The sequence below is a fragment of the Exophiala oligosperma genome, assembly GCF_000835515.1.
Source record: "Exophiala oligosperma strain CBS 72588 unplaced genomic scaffold supercont1.3, whole genome shotgun sequence".
Taxonomy (NCBI): Eukaryota; Fungi; Ascomycota; class Eurotiomycetes; order Chaetothyriales; family Herpotrichiellaceae; genus Exophiala; species Exophiala oligosperma.
Genome location: NW_015622820.1, coordinates 1,535,689 through 1,548,322, shown reverse-complemented (window position 1 = coordinate 1,548,322; position 12,634 = coordinate 1,535,689). Strand labels below are relative to the sequence as shown.

Sequence of the window (12,634 nt, the reverse complement as noted above, 5' to 3'; positions counted from 1 at the left end):
GTAAATATTCTCTATTCTTATTCTCTCGTCACCCAAGCATGTGCGCCCATGACGTTGTGACGTCACTTATTCATCATGTTTCTTGCAGGACTTTCCTTCACATTATCCCAACAACTGCGGTATGTGAAAATACAAATTCTCATCTCATGGAACCATGATATCCTACGCGCCTCTCGTTCTCTCTACACCAATTTCCTGTCCGTGACCCTCGACCAACTTCGAGCCCGACCGCTTCTCCCTTCATTGCCCATTTTCAATCCCAATACATCACCGTCACGATGAGCGAACGAGTCAAGCAAGTTGCTGCCGAAGAGGCTGAGCGAGTCAAGGTTATGACCAGAGAAGCGGTCGAATCTCGTGCCTATCTGTATCCTTTCAAGGTGCGCAGCCTCCTCCTAAACACGGCGCAATCTTCAGCTAATCCGCAGCAGGGTATCTTCTATTTCATCATGCACAAGGATCTTTGGCGCCCGTTGTTGTCAAAGCTAGCACCTACTATCACCCTCGGCATTGGAGTCACCACGTTCATGTTCCTCATTGCCTATGTTCCACAAGCTGCTGTCATGGCCTTTACCTCTGGTCCAGTTGCTGCCGTGTCTGCGGCCCTCCTCACTTTGAGCGAGAGTTCGACTTTGGTCAATCTCCTTTCCCGAACCTTCCTCATTGAGGGGGCACTCACGGATACATTTGACGGCGTTTTGTTATCTCGTGACTGCGTCAACTTGGTGGAAGGCGGCAGACAGATCTCCAACTCGGGGGACAATATCGCTCGACTCGGAAAATTGATCAAGAAGCCGTTCGCCAAATTCACCCCGAACGCAATAATCAGATACCTATTGTACCTACCACTCAACTTCATCCCGGTGGTGGGAACCTTGATATTCATCATATTGCAAGGAAAGAGATCAGGTCCGGCGGCACATATGAGGTACTTTCAGCTCAAGGAGTGGTCGAAGAGGCAGAGAGAAGTCCACATTTCAGAACACCGGGGAGGGTACACGTCATTTGGCGTTGCAGCGTTTGTCTTGGAAATGATCCCCTTTGTCAACCTCATCTTTGCATTCACCAACACTGTCGGAGCAGCTCTATGGGCGGCGGATCTTGAGAAGAATGCAACCACTTCTCCAAAGGTGCGGGAGCTCGCTAAGAAGGCAGAATAGCTCCAAAGGATGTCGTTGTTCGACAATAGAGGTGGCTGCGCTGTGATGTCCAAGCCGAAAACAGTCTTGACAGCGGACATAGAATGACATGAGTGTTTGGAATATACTTGATCACAGTGTAGGTATCGTGGATACTTGCTGATATGCACCTTTTGCTTTCTACCTTGTAGGACTCCCAGGAGGTTTCCTTCCTCTGGCACATTACTTTTGAGACCGTATGCTTAACTACAGGGATATTTACTTTCACCGCCTTGTGCATATATGTGCCTCCTTACCGCCCAGGGCCGCCGCACCCTCTCATTCACGTATTCATGCTATGTCAACAAAACAACAAAGTCGCGACCTTGTTCCTCCTCGTTCTCCTTCTCTCTCATCTCCCACCCATCTATTACTCACATCGCCAACAGCATTCTCTCAACAACGCGACACACCCGGACTGTACATATCCTTTGCCTCAATCCTTTCAACTGACCCAATACACTCCTTTAATAGGTATTGACCTTTCGCCGTGCGTGCTGCTGGTGAGTTCAAGCGACGGGAATCAACTAGTGATGCCGAACAACTAACACCTATCACCAGGCAATGGGACTTCACAGTCTCGGCTTCGGCATCTTCTTGATGCTATGCATCTCGACTCTCTTCAGCCTTGTGGCAGCTCACCCTGGCGATTACCTTCGTCATACGCGGTATCATCTTCTCGGAGAGGATATGGACATTCCAACCCCAACCATTCACGCTCCCGTCTTGGCTAAAGATGTCACCTCCAGCACTCCTGTCTTTCCTTGTCTCAATGATCCCTGCGCCACAGATGTTCCACCTTCTGAGAACCTCTCCTGCTATGCTGTCAATGGAACAACCTTCGTCAACAGCGCAGCAAACTACACTCTTCTCTGCGACATTGACTTTCCTGCTCAGAACATCTATCCCTTTGTCCGGGCCGGCTCCTTCAATGAGTGCTTGGAGCAGTGCGAGTCCTACAATCGGAAGAATGTCGCTGGCAGTCGCTGTGCAGGATTTGTTTTCGCGCCAGACCGAATTCACGACGCCGATGACTGTTACCTCAAGTCGTCGTTGAATGAACCTATCCCGGCAACTCTCCATCTGGTCGGTGCTACCATTACCACACCTACATCAACTTGCACTACCACTCCTAACTCCAAGCCTACGCCCCGCTCTGATCTTACCAGTTCAGCATCAGCTTTGACAGTCAAAGATGTCAAAGTACTTGGAAGTTCGACCAACAAGCCAACAACTCAATACGTCAGTCATCTTCCAGCAACTCCGGAGAAGCTTGCGAGCAACGTCCTCGTCCCTGGAATCAATATTGACTTGATTACAAAGTATCCGATGGCGGGCGACACTGGTGTCTGGTCTGAGGAAAATACACCCTTGGACGTGGATGTGGCAGACATGAAGGTCGTACCACACATGTCAAGAGATGGTGGAAAGGGTGGAACCATCAACGGAACTCACATCTTTGTGTTTTGTGACACTGCCAGTTATCAGATCGACGGTGCTTCCAACCCACTCGTGGGGTTCGTCTCTAGCTCCGTTGCAACAGATGTTGGCATGAAGGCACTATATGGCCAACCTCTCGATCTTGTCGACAATCTCGGCGAATGGCAGGATGATGTTGGAAGAATGCGTGGCTTTGCACCCATGACAACTGGAGAGGAGTCCTTCAACATTGCTCTTTCGGGCAATGGCTACCGTTATGCCGTGTGGCCTGAGTCATCCCTCATTCCCATGAATACCAGCCACGCACTCCTGTACCCTGCACTGGTGTACGATGTGGTCAACATGAAGAATCAAGCGGCGGTCTTCCATGATCTGGGCAACTCCATTCTCCTTGTTTCGGTGGATGAGAAATATGGTCCAACCGCCCAACGCTTGGTACCACAGCTCTTCAAACAAGACCAAGTCACCTTTGGAACCTTGGGAGGTATCCGTTCTTGGGGTTCATCGGGCGTTGGCGGCAATGATGGAATCATCTATCTGTTCGGTGAGACCAATCATGGTGTCCTTGTTGCACGAACCACTCCCGCTGACTTCACCAATCTTTCATCTTACACGTACTGGGACGGCAATTCTTGGTCCAACGACATGCCGTCACCAAAGTCCACAGCAACCATGATCGACGTGCCCGTGCAGGATTTGGATGTCTTTCATGTGCCAGCTCTTCGCAGTTTCGCCATGGTCTACCTCAACACCGTCGCCGACAATACTTTCTACTATCGATACCTGCCACTAGACCTGAATGTCGATGAGAACGCAGATTACGAAGACGTCGTCACCAGCCAATGGTCAGACGAGAAGGTGCTGGCCAAGATTGACTCTCCTGCCGAAGGATACATCTACGCAGGTGGGATGCACGCAGGTTACTTTGGCGGCGACGACATTACCAACGGTGGTTGGAAGATGTTGATAACCTGGACCGAGCATACTGGAAAAGATGCAGCTAGTCCGGAATCCGGATACGCACACAAGTCAGCCTACGTCGAGTTTGGACTTGCTTGACACTGAGATGGCCAACACTCAAACTCTCACACCTTACGGGCGAATCAACAATCCTGGATAATTGTTACTCGTACGGAGTCGGATCATCAAAAAAACAAACCTTAACGACCACAACTCTTATCGGGGCATTGTTCTTTTGTTCTACATCACCTCCAGGCGAGAGTGGACAGTTCATCACACATGGGCATATCTTCGGTCTTGCATTCGATGACCACACTTGTGTCACAAACAGTTTTCTTGGTAGCTTTTTGATTTCTTTTTTTTCTTTGCTGGTGGATGGATGTGATATGAAACCTCGTCTTCTTCTTCTTTACTCAAATCTGTTTTGATCCAGATCATGATTGATGTACCAGGAAGACAATGAGCTTTATTCTTGCTCCGACGATGACGGATGACCAGGATGGACATGAGCAATGGAAACATGACGGTACGATAGTACGTTAAGTACTCCGTACGGTTGCCAGCCATACTAGAATACTCGGACTTCTTTTCTCTTAGCTGAGAGAGATAAACCCTACAGAAATACCCACGTAATTGAACACTGAGGCCTGGTCTATACATAGTCATCGTGCGAATTCCCTCCCCTCTTCTGCTTCTTCCTGTAGACTCCCCGTTCCTCCGCCTTCAAACGACCCCCCATGTGGGATCTTCATTGTCACGTACGAGTACTTGTTCCGAACAGTGGTACTGTGCGAGTACTCGTAATGTCTTCATCCACATGCTCCCCCCGCCTTCGTCCACTTCTTCCGACATTGGGCTAGTCGTAGCGATGGGCCCCCTTGTCATCAATTTCTTCCCCGCGTTAACCGGGTCCCTCTGGAGAACGATGTCCATGTATGAGGGGTAAAGACGTATCAGAGTACTTGTGCCGATGTACAAACGGCAAATTTCAGGCATAAGAAAGATGATGGTGGAAGCGTAAAGAAGGCAAAAACAGACATGCGGCGAACTGGAGGGGGCGCCGGTTGGTATGACAATGCATGATCACGGAGGTCCTTGCGAGGGGTACTTTACACATGTGAGGGTTACATACGTACACGCGTGGGTGTGTGTGTGTGTGTGTGTGTATATAGATAGATATACACCCCTACACAAGGTAATAGGGAATATGTAACGTCCATCTTCCCGACGACCGAAAGTGGTATTTGTTTATTTTGGTCTCGTTTCTGTTTCTTATTTTACAATCCATCGCTTTGCTACCAATACAACCATCATCATCATCATCATCACTATTCTGTTAAGGAGCCCGAGCTAAGCTCTGAAGGTGTCATACGGTACATATTACCCCGAACGGCGAGCTGGACTCTATCAGACGCCAAAAGCGAACGGACGACAACCACAACACTCACAATACTTTGTTCCTTTAGACCTGTGTGTGCCTCATACAAGTCGAATCAAATTGAAAACCAAGTCAACTCCTCTCGTCGAAACAATGGCGACAGCTCAAGCGGGAGATGGAGAAAGCTACCCATTGGCGGCACAGATCCCCTTGAAGGAATTTGTACTTCCAGACTTCCCACCTCAAGCCTCTCGACTCCGGGAACTTACCTTGACCGCCGACATCAAACTAGACGAGTACCAGAGTCTCCTTCAGGAGAAACCACTCACTCAACCCGAGTTGCCCAACGTCCCCAAGTCCGTGACCCATTTGACCTTGGAGTTGTTCGGCTTGGGCTTCCCCGGCACCCCGGCCTTCTTGGGACGACTGGCCAAATGTCTACCCAATCTACAATCCTTGACCTTTTTCAGTTGTCTGATCGATGGGCTCGACGACTCCAGTCGTAAAGACGCCGAGAGGTTGTTCGAGACTTGCACTCAACTACAAGAGATTCATATCATTGATTCTTTTGCCCGACCCGGGTTTTTCAAATCCGTCGGTTCCATACTCGAAAAAAGAGCCCGAGAGAATGCGAGCAAATCGAAGAAGAAGGCCGACAACGACGCCCTGGGCCTGACCGAAGAAGAAAATCAAGGTGGCCTCAAAGTCATTGACGTCAGTTATACCTTTCGTGGTCACGAAGACAGTGACTTTTTGGCCAGAGTCGCCGGGGAAGAACTATCTTCGTTGATCGTACCCGGGCTGATGGGGTTGAGTTTTGATTTTGTTCCCGTACCTAGAAGGGATGAACTCGAGGAAGAGGAGCAGTCGTCGGAGGAAAACAAAAAAATGCCAGAAGGTGTTTTGCCTTTTGCCAGTGACGGTAGAGCACCGACGGCGATCAAGAAGAGGTTCGAAAACCTTTCTGCTGGCGGCGGCGGCGGCGGCGGCGACTTGACTTCGATCAAGGTGTTGAATTTGGGAATGTTTTCACTACGACCGGCAGAGGTCGGTGAGATTGTTTACGCTTGTGCTGGTGGTGGAGGCGACCGACAGGCTGGACTGGTCGATTTGACGGTCGCGGTCCTTCTCGAGGATGGATGGACAGACTCACTCGTGGCGGGATTCGGACATAAAGAGGTCGGGAAAACCTTGGAAGGTATCGAGATCATAGGGGTGCCTGACAACGACGACAAATCGGAAGAAGAAGCGGCAGCGACATCCCAGGATGATCAATCACACCACGACATAAAACTAATCGAACAGGCCGATATCGAAAAGCTGGAAAAAGCTTGTCCGAACCTTGGAAAAGTCGGAATGAGCATTTTGAAAGTCAGGAGTGCCCCCAACGTGGTTTTTCTCAAGGAAGACGACGGGTGGAGGTCGATGTGAGGAAACAACACCGTACATGGATCGATGAACACGGACCGGACGAGGATGTCGAGGCCGTAATTCAACTATGCTTGGATGAAGAGAACAAAACCAACGAGTGAAAATCGGTGATCTAATGATAGGTAGGTGAGGTATTGTGGCTACGAAATCTCATAGATGGATTTTGGTATCGCGTGCTGAATTGCACTTCCAGAAAGAATAATCATGACAGCTTTCAACAAAAACAAAACCACCCAAGAATTGTGATACCACTAAACCCAGCCTTGTGTTGAGATGCTCAAAAGGTCCCTTGAAGAGTCTTCAGGAACTTGACAACTCCAGAAGCACCCTTTTACAGTTGTGATTCGGTCGCCAATCCTTTGAGTCTTGCCTTGCCAGAGCCATCAGAAGTATCATATCCCACACCATTCAATATCTCTCACGCCCCTTCTGGGACGGCCTTTGTCATGTATCGATGTTCAAGCCCCTGATTTGGGTTTCCCACACACATTGATCGAGCAACTCATCGAAATTCAGTTCGTTCGTGTGCTAGTCACTCACTCTCACACACACACATCGGAAAGCCTTTCTTGACCATTGTTGAGGTCTAGGATCTTCCATCCCTAGGCTTTGACGTATCACCACCATCATTTCCCCCCACCGTGAGTCTGATCGTGATACCTGTTGGAAGTAGTGGTTTGCGTGGACTTGGACACTATCACAGGTCCCGCTCGATTATACCCACCGCCGGATACACCAGATCCTGAATTGTAACCGCCGGTGGATGTCGACGAGTTTGATTTGGGGTCAGGTTTCGAGTGCGAATCTGTTTTCGAGCCTGTAACCGATCCAGAAGACTTCTTCTCACAACCGCAGTTGTAACCGTCGAAATTGTTGCCGCAATAAATACACCTGCGTACCATCTTGGGGAAGACGGTCGACTGATCGATATGTATTTAGACTCGTGGGATTTGGGGGGTTTGTCAAGTCAATGTTTCGTTTCCAAAAATGTGTGGATCGTACCAGGTTGACATGCAGCGAGTTCCCCTTTTTTCCAGTCGTACGTTGCTATATGGACGGGAAAAGCAAAAAAAGAGAAAAACAAAGACATTCAAATTCGCAAAGAATTTAAACGTTTGTGGGATTCACAACAGCTAGTCAGGTCTCAGTCTTCACAAACGAAGCCGTTTTGTCCCTGTTCTGCTTGGACCATACGATCGGATGGTGATTGCTGGTGACGTTTTGACGTTGGGAGGTTACAGGGAAGTAACTTTCTCGAGATCGGTTTGGCCTGGTTCTGGTCCTCACGGTTGGAGGTGAAATAAGCAGGAAAACTCTCAGTTACTCAGAAAACGTTTGGTACCAAGGTTTGTGTGAAGAATGCCGTTTGGAATGGCTCAAACCTAGAAGATACGTGAAGACTGTCGTTGCTGTATGCACCCGTGAGATGTTTCATGGTCCATGCCGGACGGAATTGGAATTGCCACCAGAAAGAAGTGTCGAACAAAAATCGGATTTGAACACGAGCTGCACCCAGAAAGAACTTGCCACCGAAGGATTGTGCTTTGCTGTGCTGTGCTGTGCAGAACAACAGCAGAAAAAAATCCCTCTCAAGGGTACACGAACTCAAGGCACCGGAAGTGCGACGTTGTTCAAACCAATTGCCCTTTCGTTTCGTAATATGCAGTCGGGCTCACCACACATTTCTCTTTTGCTTCTCGAATGGCTTCTGGAAAACTCCGCAGCAGCGCAAACGCAACGCAACATGCCATGGCTTCGTGTAACATTGACTTATGGAGGACCTTCGTCGGGTAAGAAATTCAATCTTCGATGACAATGGGAAGTCTGGGATTACTTGCTCCGCGTGCGTGAGACGAGGTAAGAAGAGACACGTGTCGCCAGTGAGGACCGTTGCGTAGGTAGGTAGTATTTTATTGAATCCGACGAAAAGTACCAAACATGCTTTCAGTGCGTCGCCATTTGGGGAATGAAGTCCAGAAATCACGCTGCCGAGGAAATGATTGATCACTCAACTTAGAACCGCCCAGGGCTTAATCACATGGTGTGCCTGTTTTGCATCAAGGCAGCATTGCTGTGGTTCGGAATATTGGGGGCTGTTGAACATGAAACATCCTTTTGATTTTGGTCGATGACTGGCACAAGGTAGGGTAAGGTTACCATTTGTTTCAGGATGCGACAAACAATCGCCTCACTGCTGCTGCTGCTGCTGCTGCTGCACAACTCGTCACCTCCGACCAGCCCAACTTTCATTCCCATCTCATCAATGCATTACTGTACCAAGGGCAGGGGAGGGAAACAAATTGCCGAATCTAGAAAGATTGGTTACCAAAAGTAGATTTTGATTCACCGACAAACGGAAGAGCAATCATCCGTAGAAACACGAAGGGACACGGATCAACCCTTTTCTCACCCCGACACGGCACTTTCCAATCCCGGCAGGCGACTAGCCATCTTGGGCATTTTCACCAACCAACATGATCCTGGGATGACTGCCCTGATAGCCTGGGCACAATTTCACACCTCGGCCTTCATAACCTGACTCCATCTACGGAGTACTTCAACCTGTCATGTTGGGCTTGGCCCTTGTCTCTCAGTTGTCATATGTATTTGTCGGATACCATCTGGACCGACTCTTGCTGCCTGGAACCTTTTGAAACTCGCCCAAATCTAGATATCGGACTTCCGAGCACAAAATCGGACCTGAGGCTGACTTCCTCAACCAATCGGCGACGAGCGCACCGATACTCATTTCATCCAGTAATGTCCAAAGCGACATCGCTGTGCTGAAGCAAAGCGTCAGGGGGAGGGAGGGGATGAGAAGGACCATCGGACTGTATACGGCACTCTGTGAACTCTCTGACTTCTCCGACTGGGATTTTTTGGCCAAGCCTGACGAGCAGAGATGCCGTTCTAGAGAGAGATTCGGTACTTTGCGCGTGGCCAGTGGCAGTCGGCCCAGGACAGATTGTGCGAGCATGTCGCCATGGGTAGAGGCGTACCTTCCGACCACGGAGCCTTCTATCTGGCTTGCCCTGATTACTATCTGAGCACAAAGGTGGACGTGGAAGGAGACCGCATTTGTAGAGATACCCCATACAATAGGGGCGCATTGAAGAAATCGTGAGTATCTACAAACGCAATCATCACCAATCCATCTTCGTCTGATTCTTGCCGCCCCCCTCATCCTGCAAGACATTCAGAACAGAAGTCCGTTCCGTCTTGCTCTGCGTAAAGTTCTCCCAGATAGCCTTTCCAAACTTCTTGTACGAGTCGGTCATGCCGTTGTTGACAGTAAGGTTATACTCCATGTCGGAAAGAGCAAAAGGGTAAGCATGACCGGCCACCGTTGCGGTTCTGCTTGGAATATCCAAAGTGATGTCTTCGCCCTCTTTGGCAGCTTGGAAAAATGCGTCATCTGAAATGGTGACCCCGAGAAGGCCCAGACTAGGCTGGTTTCGACCATAAATGAATGCGAAGGAACGGGCAATGACGGCTTGGACACCAACACCTGATGACCATCAGTATACCGAATAGGAAAACATTCCAAGAGAATATGGTGTTGAACCCCTAACCTTTTAAAGCCGAGACAGCCACTTCACGACTTGACCCCACGCCAAAAGCATGTCCTGCCACGACGATCTGCTGGCCACCACGGACTTTGGATCGGAAGTCTGGATGGGTATACTCGAGAACATGTTCACCGAATTCTTCGTCGGTGACGCACGTCGTTAGCGTCGGCCCAGGAGCCAGCTGTTATTGTTGTACGATTAGCCTTTTGGGTTTGTCTCAGGGGATTGGCTAGTGGTAACACCTACCGCATCTGTATCGATAAAGTCACCTAGAGTCACGATCTTGCTGGATATCTTGTCCAACTTCTTGACCGTGCCCTCTTCAACCGCCTCAGATTCTTTGGTCGTCGTCGCGGCACCTCTCTGAGATAACGTGTCGGTTCTCGAAGTCAAGTCGGGCTCCACATATTCGACAGATGTGTAGCTGATGTGCTGCAGGGGGCTGTATTTCGCGAAAAAGTCCATGTCAATCTCTTTGAGAAATTCCGCCGGACTCGTGATCGTCATGCTGAAACTCGAAGCCGCACATACGATGGCTGACGTAACGTGGCCGAATGCACCTGATTGTAACACTCGTTTGTTAGCCGGTGCAGCGGGGGAGAGTCAAGCACGTTGTCAAACATTCTAAGCAACTCACCTTTACCCATGCGATTCTGAAAATTGCGATTCTGAGAACTTAGCCACGTCTCGCCCTCGCTGGCTTTCTCTGCGGATAGACCGACGCAGAACGAACATCCGGGAGGCCCACGTGTGAACCCGGCTGCCTCATAGACTTCTAGGAGTTTTAGTTCCTTTAGTTTCTCAACGACCGGTAACGACCCAGGGACATAATGTCGTTGGCCCTTGGCGATGGGGAAGCCCTTGGCCAGGCCGACCTTTAACACTAGCGCGGCGAGAACCAATTCTTCCTCGGTGGTCGTGCACGCTCCAATAAAGACACCGTCGAGTGGTAGACCAGCCTTTGCGGACACGGGCACTACGTCGTCCGGATTGGGATAGACAGCCACCGAAGCTTCGACCTTGGACAGATCAAACGTGTACTTCCCCGCATAGATCGCGTCGGCGTCGGGTCGGAAATACAACGAATTCTGGCGGTTTGTCTTTCGTCTCCTCTTGGCGACGTAGTCTCTCGTGATACTATCAGGCACAAAAATGCCCGTGATGGCGCCGAACTCGGTACACATGTTGCAGATGGCGAAGCGGGCGTCACAGGACAGGTGTCTGAGTCCATCGCCGCTGAACTCGACGATGCGTTCCGCGGCGACTGTGTTGCGTTTGAGCTCTCCGAGTATGTGAAGAATAACGTCCTTGCCGGACATGCCGACCGCTGGTTCACCGACCAGTTCAATGAGGATGGACTCGGGAATCTTGAACCACGTCTCGCCAAGCGCCAGAGCCATCATAACGTCCGCCGTGCCCAAACCGAGCGACAAAGACCCGACCGCTCCGCCTGAGCAGGTGTGCGAATCGGACCCGATGGCGAGCATGCCGGGTTCCACTCGTTCCCGCACAAACTCGGTATGCATGATGGTGTAATTCATGCCTTGGTACTCTGTCATTTTGAATTCATTTTTAGCCGCCTCCGCCACCTGGAGCAACTTTTGGATCTTGGGATTGGTCGAGACGGCGGGGTGGTAGACGTGGTCGCCGGCCAGCCAGAACCTGTCGTTTCGCCAGATCCCGGGAGATCCCATTTCCTTGTGTGTTCTGTCCATTGCCTAGAAGAGACCGAAAATAAGTGTCAACGGGGTTCGTACACATGTTTTTGCTGTGCGATTCGACGGGATCGTTGTGCAACAGGAAAGGAAGAATATGAGAAGACTTGCTTACCGCCCATGATAGTTCAGATGCCAGGATCCAGTCCACACCGACTCTCACCACATCACCTGCTACGAGCCCCTGTGCCGGCTTGTCACCAATGACGTGCTGTGCAAAGATCTTTTGAGCCAATGTCATGGGCTTTGTGCCCGGCGCGGCAGATGGCAAGTAAGACAAGAACCCCTTTGCCCTTTCCGCTGAAGTCACCGAGTCAAGCCATGCCTCGACGAGGAAAAGACTCTCAGACACCTGTTGAGGCGTAGCTTCAGTAGTTCGACTACTACCTAACCCTAGACCCCCAAAGTTCGGACTGTCGATGACTTTTTCAAGTACTTGTGCTAAAGCCTCTGATTCGGGGACCTTGCCTGCCTGTTTCAACGCCCCGATATACCTAGAGAGGGCACTAGGTATTGAAGGGACAGAATCAGATGATACCAGAGGTAAGGATTTCGAGTCGATGTTTCTGCATCGAGACAGAAGCCCTTGAAGTTGACTCTCGAAATTGTCGGTTGGCTGATCTGCTGCCGATGCGCTTGATGTTTCTGTAGTGGCCGTCGCCATTGGTGGCTTTTATGATCCCTTTCGAAGTATTCGGTATCTTTGACAGCGAGTAAGGAGATATTCGTACGTGGCGCGATGATGACCTTCTCACGTAAACTTTGTCTCTACACTATCATTATAGAAGAACAAACATACGAATAGCACATAATATACCTTGATTAACGAATAGTTAATCGAGTATTATGAATAAACACCCAACCATGGACTTCGGAGTGATAGGATCGGTCTTCGGCGGGTCTGACTCCGCATATCGGTGCGAGTATCGGACAAAGCTTGTCGATGTCGGCCGTGCGCCATTC

The 12,634-nt window shown here is 50.0% G+C and overlaps 4 protein-coding genes across 4 annotated transcripts; 3 read left to right on the top strand and 1 right to left on the bottom strand.

Annotated features, from left to right (window-relative positions):
• Positions 1–114: 114 nt before the first annotated feature.
• On the top strand, positions 115–1,682 carry PV06_03368 (uncharacterized protein). The gene is made up of 2 exons (XM_016404145.1): positions 115–380; positions 432–1,682. Exons 1-2 carry the CDS (start codon positions 279–281, stop codon positions 1,158–1,160), a joined length of 831 nt encoding a protein of 276 aa, XP_016265150.1. The 5' UTR covers positions 115–278; the 3' UTR covers positions 1,161–1,682.
• Positions 1,683–1,715: 33 nt separating this feature from the next.
• PV06_03367 (uncharacterized protein) lies at positions 1,716–4,259 on the top strand. The gene has a single exon (XM_016404144.1). It carries the CDS (start codon positions 1,743–1,745, stop codon positions 3,675–3,677), a length of 1,935 nt encoding a protein of 644 aa, XP_016265149.1. The 5' UTR covers positions 1,716–1,742; the 3' UTR covers positions 3,678–4,259.
• An 850-nt stretch (positions 4,260–5,109) lies between these two features.
• PV06_03366 (uncharacterized protein) lies at positions 5,110–6,529 on the top strand (the record flags this gene model as incomplete). Its single annotated transcript, XM_016404143.1, has 1 exon — positions 5,110–6,529. One exon carries the CDS (start codon positions 5,110–5,112, stop codon positions 6,385–6,387), a length of 1,278 nt encoding a protein of 425 aa, XP_016265148.1. The 3' UTR covers positions 6,388–6,529.
• Positions 6,530–9,525: 2,996 nt separating this feature from the next.
• On the bottom strand, positions 9,526–12,401 carry PV06_03365 (uncharacterized protein). The gene is made up of 5 exons (XM_016404142.1): positions 11,787–12,401; positions 10,594–11,674; positions 10,203–10,516; positions 9,960–10,137; positions 9,526–9,895 (listed from the first exon to the last, which is right to left on the bottom strand). Exons 1-5 carry the CDS (start codon positions 12,333–12,335, stop codon positions 9,531–9,533), a joined length of 2,487 nt encoding a protein of 828 aa, XP_016265147.1. The 5' UTR covers positions 12,336–12,401; the 3' UTR covers positions 9,526–9,530.
• Positions 12,402–12,634: the final 233 nt, after the last annotated feature.